The 26,659-nt window shown below is 42.4% G+C and overlaps 1 protein-coding gene across 1 annotated transcript in view; it reads left to right on the top strand.

Moving 5' to 3' along the window:
- Window positions 1-21,219, top strand: part of Lhcgr (luteinizing hormone/choriogonadotropin receptor) — a 49,188-nt gene extending 27,969 nt beyond the window's left edge. Inside the window, exons 7-11 of the mRNA XM_028765163.1 lie at window positions 5,740-5,808; window positions 8,500-8,574; window positions 10,538-10,723; window positions 14,101-14,181; window positions 20,076-21,219. Of these exons, the coding sequence (XP_028620996.1) occupies window positions 5,740-5,808; window positions 8,500-8,574; window positions 10,538-10,723; window positions 14,101-14,181; window positions 20,076-21,219 (1,555 nt within the window). The remainder of the gene's footprint in view (window positions 1-5,739; window positions 5,809-8,499; window positions 8,575-10,537; window positions 10,724-14,100; window positions 14,182-20,075) is intronic.
- Window positions 21,220-26,659: the final 5,440 nt, after the last annotated feature.

Genomic DNA, 26,659 nt, shown 5'->3' with positions numbered 1-26,659 from the left:
ACAAAACACTTCTCGTGGCATAATAAAGGCTCTGAGGGCCTAAAGTTAAAATTATGCATTATCCTTGTATGTCCCTTAGCAGCCCCTGTGGCTTTTCATTAAGTCTCAAGAGGCCACCTTGACACATCCCAATCCACCCAACCTGCTTCCTGTGAGCACCACTTAGCTGTGCAACTTTTTCAATATTCTGGATGATGATGGGTTCAGCCAATCACACAAAACAAGCAACCTCGATCTTCACTTGAACTCCTCAAGTTAGGGAAAGGTCATGCCAATTGCTTTTTCTAAGACCCTGTAAAATGTGACAAGATTTATGGCTACACCTATGACAAAATCACAGGACAAAGGCAACTGGGTATGGCAACTCAGCGTTAGTCCCAGCTCCAAATATAGCCAACCATGTAGTGTCATTCAGGTTGGGTCTACAAAGCCCAGGCACCTTCTCTATTCAGTGAGATTATTGACGCTTCCTTTCAAAGATCTAACCACACTCACACTGTGTCAAAGACATAGTTTTGAATCACAATTGCCATAATTAACCACAGTTATCAGCGCAAACTAACAACCCAGAGCAAGTCAGTTGGTGAGCCCATCTCCAACAGATGGATTTTGTTAATGCTTGTTCTAGTTTGATTTTCTGTTGCTGTGATAAAACACTCTGAGCAAAAGCAATTTGGGTGGAGGAATGGTTTATTTTCTTACACTTCCAGGTCTCAGTCTATTATTAAGGGAACTGAGAGCAACAGAAATGGAAGAATGCAGTATGCTGGCTTGTTCTTTGGCTCATTCCCAGGCCTTTGCCCCACTAGCTTTCTTACACAGCCCAGGCCTAGGGATGGTGTCGCCAACAATGGCCTTTGCCCTCCCATATCAATCACCAGTCAAGACAATGCGCCATAAAGGTGCCCATAGACCAACTTGATCTAGACAATTACTCAGCTAAGCTTTTCTCTACCAGGTATTCTACGTTCCTTTCTATTGCTGTGAAACACCATAACTTGGGAAGAAAGAAGTTCATTTGACTTACACATCCAAATCACAGTCAATCTATGGGGAAATCCAGGGCAGAAACTCAAGCAGGAATAGAAGCAGCAACCATGAAGAAATAGATTTTAGCTTATGTACTCCCCTTCCATGCCCCCTCTCCTCCCTAGGAGGTCCCTCTGCTTTGTTCTGTTCTGCTCAGCTCTGGATCCCTCAAGGAGCTCAGGCAAGTTGTCCTGATTCATCTGCCTGAATTGCTATGACTAGATTCGCCCAAATATTGTCACAGAAGCACTGCAAAGGCAATGTTATAATCCAAGCCATCCATCCTGTCACACTGTCTCAGTACTTGGCTCCTGCTTAAGGTGTGATCTAACACATGTACTTCCTCTTTGTTCTTCCCAAGTCAACTGTGTTGGGATTCTTTAAGCTGTGACATGCCATTGACCAAACCTTTTAACACCTGTTGTTTCTTAGAATTACAAAAAGAATTACACAGTGATTGTTTGTACATCCCATCATTTTTCTATACTTACTAACTCGTCGTTTCTCCTGCATGCTTTCTCTTGTTCTCTCTGTCTGTTTTCAAGTCTTACATGGAATGTGGATTTCTCAAAACTGTATCTGCCACATTAGAATCTATTAGTGTCATCTTTCTTTATGAAACCTGCTGTCTTCTTTAATGTGGCATATGGTAAAGTCACTTAAGTTGACATGTACTTGACTGAGGTAGGGGACCGCGCAAATAGCTCAGGCCTGCTGAAAGACAGGCAGCTCAGGCAACTCAGAACCTGGGAGACCCATAGAAATGGAGGACCCAGATTATTCAAATCAGGTTCATAGCAGCACATATGAGTCAGACAGCAGCAGCTATCCACACAGCCCCTGCCAGGGCATGCACTGAAAAATGGATTTTGTTCACAATGACTTACTCAGCTAAAAAGAACCCTGGCCATGTAGCAGACAAAGGGTAAGTGTGGTATCCCTCTTCTTTAGGGCACTTTTCCTCTGCTCATTTGGTTTAATAGAAAGAAAAACAGTAAGGAGGGAAAAAGGAAAGTTGTGTACATGTCTTCTGCCAGCAAGCAAAGACCTAAATTACCAGGCATTGTCTTTCCACAAACATAATCTCTCTTCTTTGAAATCAACCAAAAGCTGAGTGACCACATGACTCAAGAGAATGTCTAACATTGTTATATAAACCCAGAAGCACTGGGCAGCACCTCAGACTTATTCAAAGGGGAAAACAACATTCAGAAGAACAGCATCATCTGTAAGTAATTTCTAACTCCCAAATCTTACTTGGAATGAAAAGATGGCAGTCTCTCTATTTGATTTGCAATTATTGATATCTGAACTGAGAACCTAGACAATGCCTGCAAGTATGGGGTTGCTGCTGTGACAAAGAAGCAAGGGGACCTTTGTCTCATCTCTGTGCCAAAGAAGCCCCCCTCTTTTCTTTCTGTCACTGTGAAGTTTGGAGAAAACAGTATCTGAAGTGACTCTCCAGATGTTTTTAAAGGCGTTGAAGGCACTGTGCGAACCTGACAGCATGAGGCCTCCCACTCATGTCCACACATTCTCCAAACCAAGGAAGCTGTTCTTTTAATCAAGGCAAGACAGCATTCTCCATTGTGTTCTGCTGAATATAGTACACTGACAACACAGAGCACTCACAGCTGAAAGGGAAACAGAAAACCACTGTCCAGAAAATTCCAACAGACATGACCCAGACTACTCAAAAATAAATACAAAGAAATGCATAACAGTAGCCCCACAGAAGGAGACTAAGGCCAACCCAGTGAATGCACTGGAGAAGAAGCCCAAGTCACTGGCCTAGCCTGCTCTGCATAATCAGAAAGGCCCCACTACAATGGAGGGAAGTAACAACTCATTTAAACATGGGCCTAGAGCTCAGAGATATCCTGTCTACGTCTTGTAAAGGGAACCCTTCTCTCTGCTCTACACAGGGGCCTTGAGACCACTGCATTGGTTTAGTTTCAGAATCTACTTCTAAGTGGTTGATATATGTTTACTCACAACAGCTTTAAAAGATGATACTATTATTATCATCATCCCTATTTTTGTATGACAAAATTAAGGTTAAATAACTTACCCAAAGTAATTCAGCTTTGAAGAAGCAGAGTGGGATTAGAGCCCAGGCAGCTGGGTTTAGTGCCTGAACACTTGACCACAAAGCCACATGTACAACACTGGCTCTATGAGGCCAGGAAGAAGGAACTCTATCCTAACATAAGCCCAGAAACACTGTGCAGCGCCCCAGAATGATTCAAAGGGGAAGGCAATGTTCAGAAGTACAGTATCATCTGTAATTAATTTCTAACTCCTGAATCTTACTTGGAATTAAAATCAACTGTACCAACAATGAAAGCACAATCTGCAGAGGTGGCCCAGCAGTTAAGGCTGCTCTTCCAGAGGACCAGGGTTCATTTCTTAGCTCTTACCTGGCAGCTCACAACTGTCTATAACTCCAGTTCCAGGCTATCTGATGCCCTCTTCTGGACTCTGTGGGTACCAGTCATACAATGTGGTGCACAGACATACACATGCAGGAAAAACAACCATATACACTAAATAAAATAATAGTAAAAAAAAAAATTTTTAAAGCTAAGATCAGGGTAGCAAACTATAGCAAAGAGAAAAGGGTTTCCAGGCAACAACAAACAGCTTTGCTTTGCTGAACCCCTGGGAAGGAATGCTTTGTCCTAACCCATCAGAGGTGTGACTCTACCACTGTGAGTAGAGGAGATGGAGGAAGGACTAGACTATGGACCACAGGATTGGCACCATGGATAAGACCCATCACATTTGGACACACTCTTAGACAGGGGTTCCCAATTGGGTGAAGCGAGGCTGGGTTACACACGCAGTGGGACTGAGTCTGAAGCCTCATGTACAGCACGGCTAATGTCACTCAAACTTGCATGATTCTGTTTAAGTGGATGGTGGCCCATGCTTCAACAGTGCTGGTCTAGACACTGAAAACTTAGATTTCGGAGGAAACAGAGTTGTGACTCTTTCATTGAACAGCGATATCTGTAAGTACCCCTGCCATGACAGGAGGTTGACAAAGAGCAATATTCTAAGTATAACACTTTTTAAAAGGTCTTGTGGGATTCAGTTGCCAACAAGGTGAGAAAGCTGTATGTAATTACCTAAAATGACAGGTCTGAAAAAGATCTATCCCTTTATGTTTTACACTAGAAAATAATAGGGGAAACTACTGGAAAATAGTTCATCCAACAATCTAATATGGGTCACAGGAGTTCCTGTGTACAGTTGTACACAGAAAAGAATCCCAGAAGTTAGGGAGGGCTCTCTTTACCATGGATGCCAAAGCTGATGGTTTTAGGTCCCTCAAGCATTCGAGGCTCCTAGTTTGGTGGGGTTGGAGTGGGGGTTAGTTAACCACTGTATATTTATTGAACAGGTTATGGAGCATGGTGCAATATTACAATAATATACACAATATATATCAATCAAACAAGTGTGATTAGCATTTCAATTTCTTCATTGTTACTGTGTCTGGAGCCTTTGTGCTTCTTTTTCCTAATTCTTCATAAAATGTGTAGCAGGGGTTTAACTACCTCACTCCTCAGCTCTTTCTTAATCTAATGAGCAGGTTGCAGGGATTATTTGTAATCTCTAATTTAGATTTCCTGAGTTTCCCATTTGGACATCATGCTTCAGCATGAATGCCACCTCTATCTGTTGTCAAAGGTTTGCTATGGTTGCTGGGAAGAAATAACACATCCACATGCTACACGTACATGCAGCAGGAAGGTAGGCATCTATGTTGGCCTGAATCAATAGAGACTAGAGAAACCTTGGGGACATAGGAGCAGGTGTCTGAATCATTTTTCCCTGGGCTCCTTTCTGGCTCTCGCACTTCAGCATGGCTGCGGGATAGGGCCTCTTATGTCTCAGTCTGAGCAGGTGTGTGTGTGTGTGTGTGTGTGTGTGTGTGTGTGTGTGTGTTTCACGTATGGGGTTTGTTTTATAGATACCTTATATTTTTCTATAAAATAACGGAACACAATAACCATCCATACCCTAACTGATGGCAATGTCCTCCAGCATGTCTCACTTGCTCCACACCATTTCACTTTTTAAAATGTTGGTTGCTCTCAACTACATTGCTTTCTCTACTTGCTAATAGAGCTTAAAGAACTATTTGCAGACGTTTAGATTTTTGGGACTACGAAGCCAGTTTGGTATCAACAAAACCATGAGCCCACATACAGAAATAGAGAGTGAACCGGTGACCCAGCGCTGCAACTTTGCAACCCACAGAGACCACCGGACCAGGGATCTACAGGGTCCCTCTGAGCCAGCCTGGCAGCTCAGCCTTGAGTCCAACCCACAGCCCACGACCCTGACCCACCACTCCTCATCCCCAACCCCTACTCCCTGCCAACAGCACCAACGCTTGCCTTTCTTATCATAGTGGAAGCAACAGCCAAAGAGGTAAATCAGAACATGGGGGTGTTAGGGCCAGTCAATCACCCAGCTCCTAGTAAACATTTCAGAAACTGGCGGAGGTGATGGAGAAGCAGGAAGAGCAGCTTCATCCCACGTGCCTCCAGAGTCCAGAATGTTGGAGAGACAGCTAGCTGTTGTGAATGCCAGTGGTTATCTTAGAAATAAATGTCACAGGAGGAGAGCGTCTGCTTCTACAGTGCGTTTCTGTCAGCTGCTTTCCCATCCCTAAGCCCTGTCTCCTCCCTCCTCCAGCAAACTGTATGGAAATGGATTTGAAGACGTACAAAGCCACGCATTCAACGGGACGACGCTAATCTCGCTGTAAGTACATGCTTATTTCCCTGGCTCATGAATAAAAATGAAGCACTACTTTGGCTACCAGATCACATTCAATCTTCAGCAACTAACTTTGGGCAAAAATAAACTTTCAAGTGGCTAGTCCTCCTAGTTGCATACGTGTTACTAGGCAACCGGCTGGCTGGAAACCCCAGAGAACCCTGATTTCAAAGACGAAAGCAGCCTCCTCGCATTGAAGTTGACAGTTTGCTGAAATATTCAACAGCCTACTTTGCGCCTACTCCACCTCGCAGCTCCCCTCTCTAGCCCCCTCGCACAGGTTGATGGTGTGTTAGAGGCAGAATATTTTAGAAAGAGACTCTTCCCCAGACCCCACTGAAGGGAAGTGGGGTGACACCATTTACCAGCTAATCAGCCACAGCTTCACAACACCTCCCCCCCTGCTGGCAGGAAAGAAGCAGTTCTCTAGAGGAGAGGGAGTTCTGGCTATTCCATACTTCAGTCCAGCCTCCTGCTGCCCCCTACACACACACCCAGTAACAGTCTTTCATCAGGGACACATCCTAAGGAAGGCTGCCTTCATCCCTCTCAACCTCCCCTCCCCACAACATCCTCAGTTCACACATTTATAAAGATGAATGTGGTCCATGACAGCACAGGATGAGGTTCTGAAAACTCAAGTCATGACTAGCAACACCTAAAAGCCCCGGAAAAGCTAAATTGAAGACAAAGTTAATGAATACAAACAGAAAGGTCTTTAAAACAAATGAGTTAGTACTCAGTGAGGTGGCAGAGTTTTAAGAAGCTTACCCTCAAGCAAGCAACCTTGGGGAGAGTACTGACTTCCAAAAGTTGTCCTGGGACCTACACACACACACACACACACACAACTTGGCATGCTCGAGTTTTCTCTCACACACAAATTAAATAAATAATGTAACAAAAATTTTTAATAAAATTGTCCGAAGCATGATCCACACCAATGATCCTCAAGCTTTAGGAAGGCCTGTAAGAATCACAGCTGCTTGTTAATGCAGATTCCTGAGCTGACTTTCTTTGCCTTGGTAGATCTGAAAAGGGCTAAGAATTTGCACTTAAAAGAAGTTCCCAGAAGACCCTCATATGTCAAGGTCTGAGGCTAAGTATCTCAGGTATAAATAAAATACTAATGATTTCTAACTGTAGATCTTAAACCAAGGTGCCCACTGTGTTGACACCATGCTGTGTAGTTCAGCAGATGGGAGCCAAGGCCTAAGATACACTATCAGCTTGTATCACCTTGAACAAGTTAACCTGCCCAAGCCACGGTGTCCTCATTCGAAAGCAAGGCTGCCAATAGAGAATTATTTATTTTGAGGATTGATCCAGCAAGCGAAAAGGTCAGATTTGTACCCTTAGTGCTTAGCATGGTGCATCAGTAAGTGCTCATTGACTTAGTCCATCCCGAGATTCTTGGGAATGAGTGGATGAAGATTCGTATGCACTCAGCTCAGCGTCTCAATCCTACTATCACGTGCTGAGGAAGTGGGAGCTGTACACACTTTGTCCTCTTGGAGGGGATTGGAAATTATCTTGTTCACTTGACAGTTGCATAAGAGTTCATTAATAAGAACCTAAGATTAGAGCCACCCTGGTCTACTCTCAGATGCCCCCTCCTATTATTCATTCAAGGGACCACATTTCTACTGAAGAAGGCATGCTATAGTCCAGCAGGGATGAAAAGGAATAAACTGTAAGCTGTAGGAGTTTACCCACAGGGATTCACAGCACAGGAAAAGGCAATTCCAAATGGTGTGTGAACTGTACCTGAAGGGTAACTCAAACAGAGGCAGTATGTTGTGCTTGGTCAGAGAGCAAGCAAGTCCTCCAGGATTTCAGAGTCAGGGGAAGGTGTTAAATAACAGTGCAGAGTTGGGGGTGCAGGCTTTGAACCAGTCTAATGTTGACAGACAAAAGTAGACAGAAAATGTGTCCCAAGCAGAAGCCAACAAGAGGAACAGCCACTGAAGAGATGTACTCAGGAGCTTTTCAGAACTTTGAGAATGTGAGGGTCAAAGGACCCTTAGACAACACAGGAGGAAATTTGGAGAGTGTTCCTCTGTTAATAGAAAGGACAGAGGTTGGAGGAGCAGGACAAGGATACTGGATCTCCCCAACAGAGACAGGACTTGAAGTCCTTTGTGACTTCAGCCACCTGGATGCGGGGCTGTGACTACTCCCTGTACTCACTGAGAATGCACATTTCAAAGGAATCACTGTGAGAAGAACCACTTGGAGCTTTACTCTTTGTTTGGTTTGTGGCTTTCTTTGATTTTTGAAAAATTCTGAGGCCTCCAAGGTCACAAAAACTCAGAAGGATAAGGAGTTCACTGCACTTTAACCCAGTAACCTTGGACATTCCGAGGAGCTTTTGAATCCTCCCCAAGCACCTCGGTAGCAAGTTCTCACAAACCCAGAGGGTTTGGAAAGGCTGAATCTGTTAAATCGTGGGACAAAGGGTTTAACCAAAGGATGGGAAAGGACAAACAACAGGTAAAACCAAACACCAACTCCACAGTTTCAGCAAGGACTGCCTTCTTCCAGTCTGTCTACCCCTCCCCCTCCCCCTCTGCACCACCACACCATGCATATAGCCTAGTTTGGGCATATACACACACAACTGTAAAGGTTGGTGTGAAGTGCAAGCATGACTAAGGAAACTGTTTTTCCTCACAGGGAGCTGAAAGAAAATATCCACCTGGAGAAGATGCATAGTGGGGCCTTCCAGGGGGCCACAGGGCCCAGCATCCTGTAAGTACAGTGGTGCAGCCTCCTCTCCTCACAGAGTGCACCCTAAGAGCCCTGTTGTCAAGTCCTATCACTCCCAGCCTGGCTTGCAACAGCTATAGCTCAAAAGGATCAAATGTGTCAGGGCTGTCCTACCCACACGAAGTCCTGGCTCTGACATAGCCCCACAGTTCCAGGGGCTGCAATTGGTGCCTCTGAGGGAAGATTGTCCTCAGTCTTTCTCTTATCTGTTGAGGGTCCCTCTAGTTGTGTAGGTTGTGTAGTGTAACCTCAGTCTCCATGTGTTGCTTCTATTGTTAAGTATGTTTGGGTGTCTATCTTTTCTGATAATTCACTTTTCTCCCCACTCCCCACCCCCACATTTTATTAGGAGACAGGCATCGTAGATTACAGCTTATCGTGATGGCTTCATTTGCTCTCAGTAAAGAGCTTGTGTCCAAATAAGGTATTCTGAGCTCCTAGCAAAAAAGATTTTAACATGAGAATTTGAGGGGCCATAAGTCAACCAGTAATGTCAAACACAGGGTGTGGCCTCACATGCTAGTGGAAGATAACTCCCCACCTGGAACTCACTCAGAGAATTCATTCTGACATGAACTGCCCCTAGCATTTGGATGGCCATGGCTGAGATGTTGCAGGTGGGTTCTCCCTGCAATCGTGTGAGGAATGAGCCTCAAACCTTCTATGAGTTGGGCTTCAATACAGGGGTTTATACAAAAAAAGATTCTCCAACTAAGGTTGAGAGACTCTCCGGACTTTAAGTAAAAACACAGACATTTAGAAGGCAGTTTAGATTACTACATATTAGTGACCAGTGAGCAGAATCCCAATAGTAGGTTCTAGGGCTGATGACTTCCCAACCATGTGAGGCCACTCAGAAAACAAACAACAGCCTCCTTCATGTCTGGGAAAAGTCTGCAGCCCGATCGCATCTAAAGACTCTAAAGCAGAACAGAGCACTGGCTTCCTAAATCAGCAAGTACCAGAATCAGGAGGGGGCCTAGAGCCTTTGGGAGACAGTCTCCTGTCTCCACTGTTCGCCCAGGAACTTGGACCCTGGGTACATCCTTGTTCATACACCTGTCCTCCCCTGCCTCCCACCGCTATCCCTCCATCCTTGTGCTGGGTCCTGACCCTCCTTGGGAACAGACTGTCAGGGAGGCTGTGCTGCTGGGAAAGGGTTTTCATTAACCACTTAGAATACAAGCAGGACTTAACAACTAAAACTCCTACCAAACTCCTTCTTCCTGAAATGTTGTACATTTTGGGTTTTCCTTAGAGTTTGCCTCGAGTCTAGCAAAACCAAGGAGCTTTGTTTAAAGCCCTGAGCCTTCTGTGCAGCTGTGCTAGCTCGACATGGTGTTTGCTTGCTTTGGATGGGCACATCTAACTAGTTATTAGAGCATATATGCTCTGCTTCCTGCGTGGATGATAGCTCATGCCACATAAAGCTCTTAATAGGGTGGTGCATCTGCACTTTATGAAAATCTCCCCTGCTGAGCTTGATCAATCAGACACAGGCATCAAAACCCTAAATATTTCGCCCTGGGCCAGAACACAAAAGCTGATATCACCTATGTGCTCACTGTGTTAGAAAGCAAGCAGTTGGTTTTTGTAAACTAGGGAGAGGGCAAGAGGGAGGAGGAGGTTGGGGGTAGACATAAGGAGGGAGAGGAGGTTGGAAGGAGTCAGAGATACAGAGGAATCCGGAGACAGCAGAGAAAATTCTAGTGGCCATATGGAAGGCACAAAGAGCCACAAGGCAAACTGCAAAGAAGGGTGGGTAAGAAAGCCTGTAAGATGAGAATCCCACAATAGGTCTTTGGAATTCAGATCATGATGAAAGAAATGATAAGTCATAGGGAAAACAAAACGGAGGAAAGATTTCTCGGACCCTAGAGGAGGACTTGGGAGTAAAATGTGTAAAATCAGTCAGTAAAGCGTTTCTCTCCCCTTTGCGGTTCAGGGATATTTCTTCCACCAAATTGCAGGCCCTGCCGAGCCACGGGATGGAGTCCATTCAGACGCTCATTGCCATGTCATCCTACTCACTGAAAACACTGCCCTCCAGAGAAAAATTCGCCAGCCTCCTGGTTGCCACACTGACGTACCCCAGCCACTGCTGCGCTTTCAGGAATTTGCCGAAGAAAGAGTAAGTGAGCAGGAGCGGGGACCGTGCTGCTGCAGAGAAGCTGCGTCTAGATCTAGTCCCATGGTCCACGGTGACTGGCCTTTACCGGCCGCTTTTCCAGCCAACACTGCAGTCGTGGAGTTGCTTTTAGACAGACAAAAACAAAATGAGCTATTTCTCCTGACGTTTCCATGTGCTGGGCCCTGCACCTCACAAACTTCCCAAATGCTTGAAGCACCTCTGCAGCACCTTTGCAAAACCTGATGTCAAAGACTCAGTCCATTCCCTCAGCAGAAAACATTTTACCCAATTAATCTTGAATTTAAAATTGTCAGAGTATGTGGTTTAAGTTTTTTCAATTTGTTTTTCTTTTTTTTTTTTTTCAAAAAAAGCTATTTGTCTTCCACGGAAAAGGAACTTCCATTTCTGAACAGAAACTTATCTACTGCAGATCGGTTAGGAAACAGCATCAAAAGCATGGGAGCGCCTTGCGCTGTGCGTGCAGCAGAGGGCGTCTGACCGCTTCCCTGCACCCCAGACTGCGGGTCGGGTGGGTGGAGGTGACGGTGGCAGCCATTAGGGGGCAGAATTTCATTCCATAGCATTGTTTCTCTGGAGTTTTCCAGTGGTGACTCTGCATCCGGACCCAGCACGTGTCACACATATAAATGAAAGAAAAAGCAACAGCCAGCGTTGCAAAGGTGTGGTGCAGTCATGTGACACCTCCTGCTCTCCAACCCCTGTCTCAAGCTTGTTTGTTTTCACTGCAAGCCTTGATGCGCTCTGTTGTTCTCATTGTCCAATATACTACTCCCAGTGGGAAATGCAGTGCTCTGAAGAGTCATCACTGCAGCCTGCAGAGATGTGCTCAATCAATTCATTAGATAAGGCACTGTGCAACCACACCAGGCTGCCGCTGCCTTTGTTTGGAATTAACCTATTTATAGCTGATCAACCAGGCTGTAGCGTGTGTGTGTGTGTGTGTGTGTGTGTGTGTGTGTGTGTGTGTGTTTGCGCGTGCGCACGCGCAAACACTTGAGTAAGTAGACTTGCATCTACCTAAATACTTGGGACAGCTGACAAGACAAAAGAGTCCACCTTGGCCTACCAGTGGCTTGGACTGCTTTTTCTGAGTCATCTTCCCTCGTTACCCACAGTCCTCCTGTGCTCGCTTTCAAGTAACATGCATCCAGTGTGTTTAAGCGCTAGCTGTGTTTAAAGCTCTATCCATCCCCCTTTACCCCCCCCCACCTTTTTTGAGGGAGTGGTGAGATAGGATCTCACTATATAGCCCTGGCTGTCCTGGAACTCACTGTGCAGACCAGACTAGCCTTGAACACACAGAGATACACTTGGCTCTGCCTCCTGAGTACTGGGATTAAAGACCTTGGCCACCAAATCCAGCTCAAATTCTCCATCATTAACTGAGCTTCAGATGACTTGAACTGAGCACTAGCCGTTTTCCAGTGTACCAGGTTTGAAAGCAAAAAAGATGGGCAGTCATCTCAGCACTCACAGAGTGGACAGGCAACATAAAGGAGCACCAAGAGGTGTGTCAGTGGATGTTGTGACAGAACAGAGAGAGGGACAAAATGCTCTAGGCTGTAGAGGGGTTTCTGGGGCTTGTGGGAAACCTCCGTGGGGAGATGACTAACTGAGCTTTGCACAGAAAGCTGGGGGAAAGCATGCCAAGATGGAATGGCTCGTGTGAAAGCATAGGGCAAGAGACACTGGATGCATGTTACTTGAAAGCAAGCACAGGAGGACTGGGTAACGAGGGAAGATGACTCAGAAGAAGCAGTCCAAGTCACTGGTAGGCCAAGGTGGACTCTGAGTACCAGCCCTCAAGGGAACTAGAGGAGGAAGAGCTTCAAAGACTTTAAAGGGAGATTATGCAAATTTGCTTTTATGAAAGCTCAGTAGGGCAGCAGAATGAAGGGTGGGTTGAAGGTGGCAAAGCTGGTAAAAGACAGACAGACAGACAGACAGACAGACAGACAGACAGACAGACATGGTGGTTTAGAGCAAGGCTGGTTCTGGTCACCTACTTACACTTCTGTGGTGAAGAGGTCACAGACCTCCTGAAATCACAGACACGTAAGCGTTTACTTCAGTACTCTAAGATAAAGGAGACTACCTGTAGGTGGAAAAGGGGTAATGGATATGACATCTGAGCTAGGTGTCAACGCCATCACACACATTGTCCTAAGTGAACTTGGAAATGTCCACTCAGTCACAGGTACTGCTGTGACTATAAAGCCCAGCAAAGCCTTAGAGGCCAGAAAAGATGAAGAGTTGAAATCCAGACTGTGGGATTTGGGTGCAAACTGAGTCACCCTGTAGATAACAGACTCGACTGCTTGGGCACATTCTTGGTAACTCTGGAGATAGAATGGGTATCATCCAGTGTTATCATTTGGAGGCCAAGTTCCTGTTAACTGTGGATTTGTCTGTGGATTAACTGTGGATACTGCATACAGTATCTCTGTCAAATACTGAGCCAGAACTACCCTCGCCCCCATTACACATGAGGTGGGTGGGGACTGCGGTGGGGACAGAGACTCAATACACGTTTACAAACTTAATAGTACCTAGAATAACAAGAGGATAAATCTTTGAAAGATCATGTGGTCAAGTCCCCATCTTTCTGCATTTGCACACTACCATCACTACAGAGGACTTGTTTCACTGATGCTGGATGATAACAGAGCAGAGCAACGTCCACTTTGGGCTGCCTCACCTTCCCATCCTCCTCAAGGAAGGTTGCGGCACTCCCAGCAGCTCCCTCACCCTCATTCCTTATTTTGACCCTCTGTAGGTTTGGTTGCCATGCACCAGCCTTCTATCTCCTTATCACATCCCCTTCTTCCGAGCCAAACTTCCCAGAGGGGAAGACAGAAAAGAAGGGAACATCTATGTTAGGTTTTGCACAAAGGCTGAAGGCCTAAATACACAACAACAGCACACCCAGCCCCACAGAATCCTGACAGAAAGACTCCCAGTTACAATTCAAAGCCATGAATGCCAAGTAGTTAATCAAGGCCAATAGGCGGGAGAAGAGTTAGTGAGGAACAAGCGTGAATACACCACAAAAGCAGCTTTTAATAAGCACTGAAAGACTCATGATTCAATACAATAAATTTATATGCCCCCCCACCAAGCCCATACAAAACACTTAGCATTCAGAAGCGTTTTCTCTAAGCTGGAGACACTAAGAACAATGAAGGAAGGTATAGACTCTCTCCTCCGAAGCATTTCCGTCAGGACAATGGCACAGAGCTCAGGAGGGTAGGATGACTAAGGAGCGTGGATGAGTAATGCATAAACAGACACAATCAGGTTAAAGGATCAGGAGCTCAATGGTTTGCTTTTCTCTTTTTCTACCTCTTCTCTTTCAGACAGAATTTTTCATTTTCCATTTTTGAAAACTTTTCCAAACAATGTGAAAGCACAGTTAGAAAGGCGACTAACGAGACACTGTAAGTATTCACACGCAGACGCGTGGAAGCCACGGCCTCCTCTGTGGGCACCTTATTGTTACTTGCTGCGACGATTTTCTTTTGATAAAAGTCTTGGTGAGAGGATGTTTACAAGGTGTTTTTCTATAGTTTCAAATGGGAATATTTTTCCTTTGCAAGTGCCAGCTGGTTGTACGTGTGACCTTAGCTGTTCAAAAGAAAAGCAAATTGAAATGTAAAAGTCTAAGAATATAAGGAAGTTGTTACTATAAACATTAGTGTGTATAAAATGGTAGTTTTATTTTTCAGGCATTTGGGTGTGACTAAGGGCTACTCTAAATGATGACTTCATCTGAACTGTCACAAGTCATACTCCACAAAGACGAACTAATTGCAGGCATGGCTTCTAAAGACAACTACTTCCTGCCAAAGACCATGCTCCTGAGTGTGGTGTTACTCTTTCATGTGTGTGTTCTGGTGTGTGCGGGTACACGTGCATGTGCTTGTGTGGGAAGCCAGAGGTCACCTTGGATGTCCTTTTTCAGGAGTCATCTAATTTGTGATTTTGAGACAGGGTCTTTCCCTGAGACCCAGAGCTCACCAATTACGTTAAGCTGACTGACCCCTAAGCTGAGGGATCCTCTCAGCTCCACTTTCCCAGGACTGGAGTCCTCCGTGTGCACAGTAAACACTGCACTAAGAACACCATCTCTCCAGATCCTTCTCATTAATCTTAATGTCACCACTACCATACACTAGACGGCAGCTACATGTCCATTCTACTGACTGGCGCCTAACATTTTTCTTGCTTTTAATACTGACTGCCCTGGCATTTCACTTACCTTCAATTGTAAAAGAACATGCCTCAAAAGACAACCCCTGTGTCCCTAAGCCACATTTATTATTATTCCTCCCATGTGCCCTGAAGGACTACAAAACCAGATGTTCCTCTCAGATACTCTGCAGATCTCTTCTATTTTCTCCTCTCAATCTCAGAGTGCTATGGAGACAATGTGCAGGGTGATGGGAAGGCCTTGGACCTAGAGGTATCGCAAAGTTAGATGTGACCCTTGACAGTAATATTCTTGCAGCACAGAGCTGGACATGTACCTTCTGGGGAGAGCAGTTCTGGATAGCATTTATGCTTTCTGAGACATCTTTCCTCTCAATAGAGAGTGATAGAAATGAGACTTGACTTTCAGAACCAGACTGAAGGACATCATCACAGCAGCACCGAGGATGGTGTCACCCTTTCTTTCCTTTCTTTCCTTTGAGTCGCCACTATCTATCCTGCAATATTCCTTTCCTTGCTCATCCCTCTTCGTGTTACTTTGTCTCCTTCCAGGTGATTCCTTTGCAGTCATGTGGCTTTATACTTACACAGAAAACCACTTCTAAGTACTGTCAGTTGTGGTGTCAAGGGGTGGTTATAGGGAGAGACTGTAACCCACCCTCAGTAACCATCATTAGCCCAACCCCAGCCTTTCCAAATGAGGATCCCCTTTGAGTTCATTATGGTAAGAGGCTTCAACATCTAGCTCACATGCGTCAAGCTACCTGAAATTAATAGATAATCTAACTAAGTTACGGTGTTCCTGGTGGAATTACTATTTTTGGAATGTAGGAATTCAAATAGCCTAGGTTGGCCTCAAACTTACTATGCAGTCAAAAATCACCTTGACACTCTGATTCCCCTGCTTCTGGTTCCTGCATTCTGGGAGTATGGGCATGCACTCTCATATCCAGTTTATTTGGTACTGTGTCCTGAGCCCAGGGTCCCATGCACACTATGTGTGCACTCTATGTGAGCACTCTACCAACTGAGCTATGTCACCAGCCCTTGAAAGCACTTTTTGATAAATGCAAGATTCCACCAGACAGCTATTCTCCAGTCATCCCAAGTCTCACCTGTGCTTCTCAAGAAAACACAGTGTTCTCAGCACTGCAGCTGACCCCACTGTCCTCCTAAGACCCACCCCCCAGGTCCTCTTTCTCTCTCAGCTGTCACTGGAGCAGTGGTATGACTGCTTCTGCCTCCTATGCCAATATTCCTAAGTCCCTGAATCCATTTACATTCCCTAACAGAGCCACCAGAATCTATCTTTGTCAGTAGGCATGCTATTGCCCTTGGGAGCCAGCCCAGGAGAAGATCTGCCAGACATAGGCCTGACAAGTCAAAAAGACCATGGAGCAACTGAGGAAGGAGCAAGTGGGCCCCCTTATATTTGTTAAGAAATCATGGGAGCATTTTTAGGCATCCTAAATTAGTCCCTCAAACAGGTGGGATAATTTGACAGGGCAAAGAGAATAAAAGAAATCAAGGCCACAATGGTCAGGATATTTTTATCCAGTTTTGAGTTACTATTTTGTATGAAGCAACTACAGAACCTGCTTGAAGTGTAGATTTCTGGGCTCTGTGCCTCTAAATTTTTATATGGATTTTTAGCAAATATCCTGGTGGTTCACATAGACATTGATCCACGGATCACACTTTGGAAACCACTGACTGAATAATGATAAAGATCTCTGAGCAGAGAATGTGAAGGTGAAAACCTGACACTATCCGCATAAGGGACCTTGGGTATATATCTTCTTTAATCTTGGTTCCCTATCTAACCTTGTACAAGGGATTCAATCAGATGATTTATAAGCACCAATATTAAGAAGAATTTGTTTCCTTATTCATTCTTTATAACCACCATCTCCTGGAAAACTAACAGTATAAAATTATGTTGATGGAAATAAACTAATAAGTGTGTTACTTTAAAGTTGCTTAATAATAAAAACCGATGAAGTTTCTCTGCTGTCCTCTGTGTGGACACAGCTCTTCCCCAGATCTGAGTCCTGCTCCAGGATTTTCACGTTGTTCTCCCCCTAGTACTGAAGGCCTCAGCATTCTTTCATCAATTCAGAGAATAGGTACAACTTCCAAGTATAGAACATGAAAGGTTTGGAGAGTAAGGAAAGATACTTTTTAAAACACATTTTAATGAACTCTTTGGGAATTTCATATTTCATATTCACCCACACGCACCCCCTAACTCTTCCTACATTTACCTCCCATCTCCCCCCCCCAACTTCATGTCTTCTTTTATTTATTTTTTTTTTAAAAAATATTTATTTATTTAATGTATATAAACACACTGTCCTTGAAACACCAGAAGAAGGCATCAGACCCCATTGCAGATGGTTGTGAGCCACCATGTGGTTGCTGGGAATTGAACTCATGACCTTTGGAAGGGCAGTCAGTGCTCTTAACCATTGAGCCATCTCTCCAGCCCCTCTTCTTTTATTTTTAAATAACTCACTGAGTACAATATGTTCTGCCCACAAACTCATAAGTGTGGGGCTACCCACTGAAAGTGTGATTGACCTACCTTTTCTTAAAGAAAAGGACTCTCCCTTCCCAGAGAAGCTTCTAACTGTCAATAGATCATCAGGAGTCTGGAACTGTGAGCCTCTTCCCACTTCATACTGGAACGTTGGCTGCTTTGATCTTGTGCAAGTCTTAAGCAAGGACTGCAGCTGCTTGTGAGTTCCTGAGTACAACAACCAGCCTGGTCTTTGGGGGAGGGGGTAGATAGATGAACTTTTTGTGACTAAGCCCACCACTAACACGTATTCTCTGACTTTTGACCAATTGTAAATTTCTGCATTGATTGGAATTCACTGCACATCAACTTCTTTGATGAAGACTGAGAGCTGCACTAATCTGTGGGCACAGAGATTGAATTTCAAGGGCAGTTGGACATGATGTCCACTTAGAAAAATAATAATAGTAGTTCACCACAATTGTATGGTCTAGCCAGATTTATAGTCCCAGCCATGCTTTTCCTTGTAGAGTGTATCTAAATTCAATCAGAAGTTGGTTACCCCTATAACAGTTGAGCCACTATTGCATCTGTGTGTGTATCTTTCCACACAGTTCATTATCATAGTTGGCAAGGTTCACAGATGAGTAAGACTATTAAAGACTTGTTTTTCCGAATCAGCCTACAAAGCACCTTCCAGTACTATGAAAGCTGGACAGTATTAAGGAAGCTACCCTCATCATTCCTAGAAGGGAAAGATACTTTTTAATGAGAGAAACTCTATGGTAAAATACATACTTGTAATGGGCTCTCCAGAAAATTATCTCATTTATAAAGCTTTCAAAATTATCAGATAATGGACAAAGTCAAAACTCACTGAGCCCATATCCATCATCAAATATATGCTCAATGTTCCCATGTGCTGTTAATGCCTTCCAGATCCAGGGCTTCCCGAGTCTAGATTTACTCATTCCACAGATATTTATGAAATGGATCCAAAACTCTGCTAGACACCATGACTTCAGAAATAAGATCTTGATCTTAGTAGAGTTCTTGTCTTGCAAACACAAATACCTGAGTTTGATTTCTAGAACCCACATTTTAAAAAGAAGAAGGAAGAGGAGGAGGAGGAGGAGGAGGAAGAGGAGGAGGAAGAGGAGGAGGAGGAGGAGAACAAGAAGAACAAGAAGAAGAACAAGAAGGAGAACAAGAACAAGAAGAACAAGAAGAAAAAAACAGCAAGATATGGTTAATAATCTTGTAGCCCCAATGATAGACAGTCAGAGACAGGCCAGCTAGCCTCACCTACTTAGTAACCTCCAGTTGAATGAAAGATTCCATCTCAAGTAACAAAGGTAGAAAGTTGCCTCAGGAATGGCATGCATGATTCTCCTCTGTCCTACACACAGAGAGACAAACATACACAGACCAAAATTTAGAGTCGGGAAAACATGAGCTTCATACCTATAATCTAACACTTGGAAGATAGGATCAACCTATCTTCCAAGTTTAAGGCCAACTTTGGCTGTGTAGCAAGTTTAAGGTCAACCTGAGCTACATGGGATCCTGTCTCAAAACTAAGATAATATTAAATGAGATAAATTTACTTATTGGTAAAATTGTTTTGATTACTAAGTATAACTCTAGCAAAGAAGAAGGATAATGAAGTCTCTGGTGAATAGGAGCAAGAATAACTTCCTTTAGGAACATGTCTTTCAGGATGAAGAAGAATTTACCAGAGAGATAAGAAAGAAAGAAAATTTCGAGAAGTAGGCAGAACCCAGACCAAGCAAATCCTTGAGGCTCATCAAAAGGAATGAGAATTTTATTACACAGGCATGAAGGAGGGTTGAGTTGGATAAATAGAACTCAGAATTCTGTTTTGGAAAAACATTTCCAGGAGGTCAGAATGGGAGAGAACTAAAACTGGATAATGGCTGTCAAGAAAAAAGTCAATAGATGTGCCTCTAAGAGAGGGTATGGATGCAAGCCCAGGAACAAACTCGTACCTTAGGGAGTTCTGGAGTTCACCCTTTTGTCTGTTGTCCCTCTTCTTCTCTCTCTACTCCTGTACTCTCAGTCATCTGCTGTTGTTTCCTAGTTCCCATTTGGAACACTGAATTAGCCAGGGACTTCAGTGCAGACAAGTCTTCACTACTTGATGATTCTTAATGCTGCAACCCATTCAATCCCACTGTGAGCTACTACAAACAGCTTGGTAGCAATTTGGTTAGCAACTAAATAAGATGAATAGCTAAGAAAGTGCCAAGAAAGGAGTTTTGTTTTTTATTTAGCATGTATATATTACATCTCTAAACTTGCTTTTCAAAGAAAATCATTCCTTGTAAACAGCTTCATTAAGTCTTTGCATCAGTGTGTTAAGTAGATATATTTTATAGTGTCTAGATAGCTTTTCATTTTCTTTTGAAAGAATTCCATCAAATGAGATAATTTAACAAATAGATGTAAGACTAAAGCCATGATGGCTTTATTTTGTTTTGTTTCTTTGGCTTTAAAAGCCCACTAAGGATTCTTGAATTTATTTTAATACTCAGAATCATGGGAATCTGTTATATTTCCCTCAAGCCAATGTTTGTCTTGCAGTTATTCCGCCATCTTTGAGGAGAGTGAACTCAGTGGCTGGGATTACGATTATGGCTTCTGTTCACCCAAGACACTCCAATGTGCTCCAGAACCAGATGCTTTCAATCCCTGTGAAGATATTATGGGCTATGCCTTTCTTAGGATCCTGATTTGGCTGATTAATATACTGGCCATCTTTGGCAACTTGACAGTCCTCTTTGTTCTTCTGACCAGTCGTTATAAACTGACAGTGCCCCGCTTCCTCATGTGTAATCTCTCCTTTGCAGACTTTTGCATGGGGCTCTACCTGCTGCTCATTGCCTCAGTGGACTCCCAAACAAAAGGCCAGTACTATAACCATGCCATAGACTGGCAGACAGGGAGTGGCTGCAGTACAGCTGGCTTCTTTACTGTGTTTGCCAGTGAACTTTCTGTCTATACCCTAACAGTCATCACTCTGGAAAGATGGCACACCATCAGCTACGCTGTTCAGCTGGACCAAAAGCTGAGACTAAGACATGCCGTCCCAATCATGCTTGGAGGATGGCTCTTTTCTACTCTGATCGCCACGTTGCCCCTTGTGGGTGTCAGCAATTACATGAAAGTCAGCATCTGCCTCCCCATGGATGTGGAGTCCACTCTGTCACAAGTCTACGTGTTATCCATCTTGATTCTCAACGTGGTGGCCTTTGTCATCATCTGTGCTTGCTACATTAGGATCTACTTTGCAGTTCAAAATCCAGAGCTGACAGCTCCTAACAAGGATACAAAAATTGCTAAAAAGATGGCCATCCTTATCTTCACAGACTTCACGTGCATGGCGCCCATTTCTTTCTTTGCCATCTCAGCTGCCTTCAAAGTGCCCCTTATCACTGTCACCAACTCAAAAGTTCTACTGGTCCTTTTTTATCCTGTCAATTCTTGTGCCAATCCATTTCTATATGCAATTTTCACGAAGGCATTTCAGAGAGATTTCTTTCTGTTGCTGAGCAGATTTGGCTGCTGTAAACACCGGGCTGAACTTTACAGACGGAAGGAACTTTCTGCATATACCTCCAACTGCAAAAACGGCTTCCCAGGATCAAGTAAGCCTTCCCCAGCTGCCCTGAAGTTGTCCACAGTGCACTCTCAACAACCTACGCCTCCAAGAGTGTTAAGTCAGTAACTGCATTACTGAATTGTACCTAAATATGTTTAAAAAAAAGTCCACCTAAAGTAATCACTTTAATATAATGTGTTTTAGAAAAATATTTATTTTTAGTTACTTTAGGAAGAATTATACCTGCTTCAGAGGGTAGCCCAGGACACTTGATGACATAAATTTCAGAACAGTTTAGAAATTTTTATAATAATTTAGACAGAATAATTTTGTTTGTTGAATCTAATATTAAGAAAATCTAAGTTGTCATTTTCCACGTCTCTGATCTTTTTTACTTCAATCTTGTGATTTACATTGTAATCTCCAAGGATATTAGTTCATATCAGATCAGAAATTTAAATGGTCTTTGACCACAGATAGTTTGATAAATATATGCAAGTGATGCAATATACAGTGTGATAGGTGTCAGCCTTGCATGGTAAGTAAAAGTTTCTTAGCCATATTCCAAGTGCTTCATGTATCTCACTAGTAATAGGAGGCACAGATGCAAACTGTTTTCATCAGTGCAAGGAATTCTATTAGACAGCTCTAGTCTAGAGACTTCTATTTCACGTTTACACTCTACTTACTTAACTTTCCATCTAAAGGCACATTCTGCATACTTGTTCGGCTTACAGATCATGAACACCTCATGGATAGGAACCCATCTCAGCCCATTTTGTTTCCTCATCTCCTATCTCAGGATCTTGGAAATAATACACAGCAAGCATGCCTAGCTAATTAAACTCCCTAAATCTACATAGGAAAATATTTCTACTACCTTAGTGTACTTTTTTGATCATTACATGCTTTGTGGTTTTTTTGCCCCCCTCCCAGTATCCCTTCCCAGAATTCTTCACCCTATCCCACCTCCTCTTTGCCTCTGAGAGGGTGCCCCTCTCCAGGAATACCCCCTTTTCTGGGGCATCAAGTCTCTACAGGATTAGGCACATCCTCTCCCACTGAGGCCAGACAGGGCAGTCCTCTGCTACATAAGAGCTGGGGGCCTTGGACCAGCCCATGTATGCTCTTTGGTTGGTGGCTTAGTCTCTGGGAGCTCCCAGGTGTTGAAGTTAGTTGACACTGTTGGTCTTCCTACAGTCCTTCCCCTAACTCTTCCATAGGGTACAGACCTTTGCATTTTTAAGCAAAACAAAATACTTACATTTTAAAAAATTATTAACTTACATTATTTGTATCCTTTGCAGTTTATTGGGAAATATATCAGTATTTGTCAGAAGCACTTGTTACTTACAACAGTTGAGTCTTGAAGGACAACCGACCAGTGGGTCTAATTACGGAGCTTTTGTTTGCTTCTTTGCTGTTCTGATTGAAAGTCCATTACACACGCAGCATCTTGGTGAGTGTATTGCATAATCTCACCAAGTGACTCTTCAGAAAACTCTACAGTTCGGATGCCATTAATCTTATACAAGAAAAAGAATCCAAACCATTTTTGAAAGTTCTGAAAACTAGTAAAAGATTAAAGTAAAAAGAATCAACCCAAAGGTCACTCACAAAGCCTAGCCTCTTTAATGATTCCCATATTGAAAAATCATTGTTTTCTAAGAGTTACTTTGGGTTGAAATATACCAAAAAATAGAACACACTGATGGATGGACAGACAATTATTGGATAGGTAGGTTTTGTTATTTAAAAGCTCATAGACATTCAAAGTTCCTTAAGTTTTCCCAATAGTTTACTATGAATATTTTCAAATGTACAGAAATGTTGAAGAAACTATGTAGTGAACACCCATACATCACCACCATTTACAGCAAGCAATATTTTACTATATTGACTTTCATACATTACTATGCAATTATCTGTTATTTATCTGTCGATCAATATATGTTTTACATTTTGATATTTTAATTTGCAAGTATCAGTCTTACACAAGCGTGTATACCCCCATGTATATGATCTTTAGTACTCATTTACCAAGTGTAATATATAATATTGATTTATAATTTAGGTATAGTTTACATGAAGAGAAATGGACAAATCTTAAATGTGTAACTTGAGTTTTGAGAAGAGCATGCACCTATGTGAGCCACACTGTGTCAGGATTAAATCCAGTTAAATTAGAGAATTCCTCATAGTGGATAATGGCTGATATTCTCCACAGACTAGTGTTTCCTGTCCTAGATGGCATATAAGTACAGGTCTATAATACATATGCTTTTTCAGACAGCTTTGGACTCAGTTTATTATTCTTACTATTTATCCACTTAATTACTTGAATCCATTCATTCCTTCTCATTACTGATTAAATATTCTACCATATTAATATTAAAATTTTCTTCTCCTACTGATCTTGGCTATTTCCAGCTTTCAACTTCCTGTGAGCATTTTATTAAACAAATGTCTAACCATAACTAGATTCTACACATTTAGTTTGGTTTCAATTCTTAAGTCATTATGTAAAATGGTTCAAAGAAGATTGTAAGATTTATAAAAAAAAATCTCTATAGTTTACCTTTATGATCTTTCTGCTCCATAAAGAATGGCTGGGTTCAGATGGAGTCCTTTCTTGCTCATCTTAGAATCTATCTCAGTGACATAGCAGAATGCTAACTCATTGTGCTACTTATGTAACTATATGATATACTTTTTGATTCATAAATTCTAGGGAAAAACAACATAGTAAGAAAAGGTTAACTAAGGAGATGATTTAAACCCATCTTAAGCTAGCACATACTCGGATAGATTGAGCCCAAAAAACACATAGCATACTCTGAAAGCAACTCATGACCTCTTACACAAATAATGGACCTACTTTCTACACTATAACTTAAACTTTAATAAATGAAGTCATAGTTTGCTGTAGCACTCATTTGCATTCCCTAAGCCATTCCCTCCTACCATCATGCTGGAGGCCTTCTCTATGTATTACTTCTTAAGACATCTCCTCTGTGTAAAATAAGGGACATGATAAATGTGCATGACCCACCCCAGTCTCTCACTACAGACTTCTTTAACCTGCACATATGTGTGCTGGATGTGTACTATATGCATGTCGCCTGGTGCCCACAAATGCCCTGGAATTGGTGCTACAGAAAGTTGTGAGCATTGTGTGAATGCTAGAAATCAGACTATTACTCTGGAAGAGTAATCGGTACTCTTAACCACTGAGCCATCTCTCCATCTCCTTTATACTTCTTGAGCATTCTTCTGTATCACTTTTCCCCTTTTCTCTATACTATTCTATTAATTACCTACACAAATCCATCCTTACTTCACCTATGTTAGCAAGATAAACTATTTTCTTTTAACATATTTGTTCTTCAACCTGGTTCATTTTTATAACTGAAATATAAAACTATCTTTGTTACAAAGTATTTCATGTTTAAAATGTCTAGAATGTGTGTTAATATCCTGTATAATCCCTCATGACTAAATAATAAACACTCAATGAATTCATATCTCGTTCTTGTATTTTCTCGCCATGTTAGATACTGTTATGAATCAACCTATAATAAATCATCTAAACTTACAAAAATAACTTTAAAAAAACACTGGTATTTGGTTCTTGGCTTACTACATTTGTTATAAAGGGTTTGCATTTACTTTCCTTAATGTACTAAGTCCAAATATAAATTAAAAACCTATCTCACAAAGTATTTCAATAACTAGGCTCATATAAGAAATAATCTTTTCTGGGCTGGGGAGATGACTCAGTTGATAAAGTGCTTACTACACCAGCATCAGGACCTGAGTTCAGAACTCCAGCACCCTCATAAAATCAGGGAGCAGAAATGAGCATCTGTAATCCCAGCACTGATTAAGAAATATGGACAGAGACAAATTTCTGTAGCTCATTGGTCCACCAGCCTAGTAGAATCAATGAGCTCCAGATTCAGTGAGAGACCTTGTCTCAAAAACTAAGGTGACAATGATCAAGAAAGACACTCAGTGCTGACATCTGACCTCCATTCAGTCACTTGAATATATGCAGACCTGTTTTATTTGTCTCTCTCTCTCTCTCTCTCTCTCTCTCATATACAATACATGATGCATGAAAATGAAAATAATTTTTTCTCAAAATGGGTGATCAGTTACCTACAGTTAACCAGCCTGAAAATATTAGATGGAAAAATTCCAGAAATAAGCAATTGTCACAGAGTTTTGACTAACCACTTTTCTGCGTGGTAGAATGAAATCATATCATCACACTCAATCACACAAGGACTGAATCATGGTTTTTGTCCAACATATCTACACTGTACTGTCATTTAGCACCTTCCTTAGTTATCAGTTTCTCTGTCACAATATCACATCCAAATGATCTTTGTTTTACTTAATGCCAGGACGAAGTGTAACAGTGGTGATGCAAAGGTGGCTCTAATCCAGCAGTGAACTCTTCTGCTGTGTAGCATTGACCACATGTAGAGAACGGCACTGTCGTGGCTTCAAGCACACACTGAAGTCTTGAGATGCACTATCCTTGAATAAGAATGGGTTACTGAATTTTCAATTAATATTTTTCCCTGTGAGTTATACTATAAGTTTCCTGCTTGCAGTTTGGATTTCTAGTTATAAATCACAGTATTCCCAGTTGACCTAAAAATATTTACATGGGAAACAGCACAGCATTAACCTGCTAGAGTTTGAATTAAAATAAAGCCCTGCTGAATCCTCTCCCCGTTACCATAACTAGCTGGTGCTCTTCTCTCCAAACTTCCTAGTTCCTTCACAGAACTTAAATGACAAACACTGAGATATCAAGGATTAGAAATGTGGTGCTCTGTGAAGTCTGTTTGCACATCTTCAGCAGAGAAGCAGGTCCTCTGTACACTGAATAAAACAAGCAAAAGAAGACCAGGCAAGGTCAGTTACTTGGTCCCTAGGAAACTAATTCTGTGCAATTTTAACAAGATCTTGGCTTGCAGGGAAGTAAAAAGTGCATTTGATAGCACTATCAGACATGAGCAGAAGAAAGGTTTGCAAAGTTCTTCAAGTATACTGGCAGCAAATTAGAAATGTATGATACGCTCACAGACATCCAACACACCAAACTCTACCCTCACAAGAGACACTTTCTCCATTACAAAAGGGTATATGACAACATTTATTAAGGTATTGTCCACAGACTTAAAAACTCACATTATGGTACTTTATTACAAAATGCAGTAAGAAATATTTACTTGGCTATGTGGCTTAAAGATTTAAAAGGTGAATACTTGAACAGAGAGGATCAGAGTTGGAGGTGGGAGGACAGGGAAAGGTGGGAATACCAAAAGAGGGGAGAAATAACAGGAACAACCTTTTGTAAAAAAGAAAAATCATATAGAAGCTTACTACTGTAAAAGCTTCCTAAAATATATGTATACACATATATAAAAAGAGTCTAAATGGAGTTACTCTATACTAGGATAACCATTGCCCCTACTAGACATTGAACACCAGCAAATAAAAAGCCAAGGGTCAGGAATGGATTACCACTTCTGGAGTCATTACCCAGTAA

This window comes from Grammomys surdaster, unplaced genomic scaffold (assembly GCF_004785775.1).
Source record: "Grammomys surdaster isolate TR1022 unplaced genomic scaffold, NIH_TR_1.0 149, whole genome shotgun sequence".
Taxonomy (NCBI): domain Eukaryota; kingdom Metazoa; phylum Chordata; class Mammalia; order Rodentia; family Muridae; genus Grammomys; species Grammomys surdaster.
This window is presented reverse-complemented; position numbering and strand designations above follow the sequence as displayed.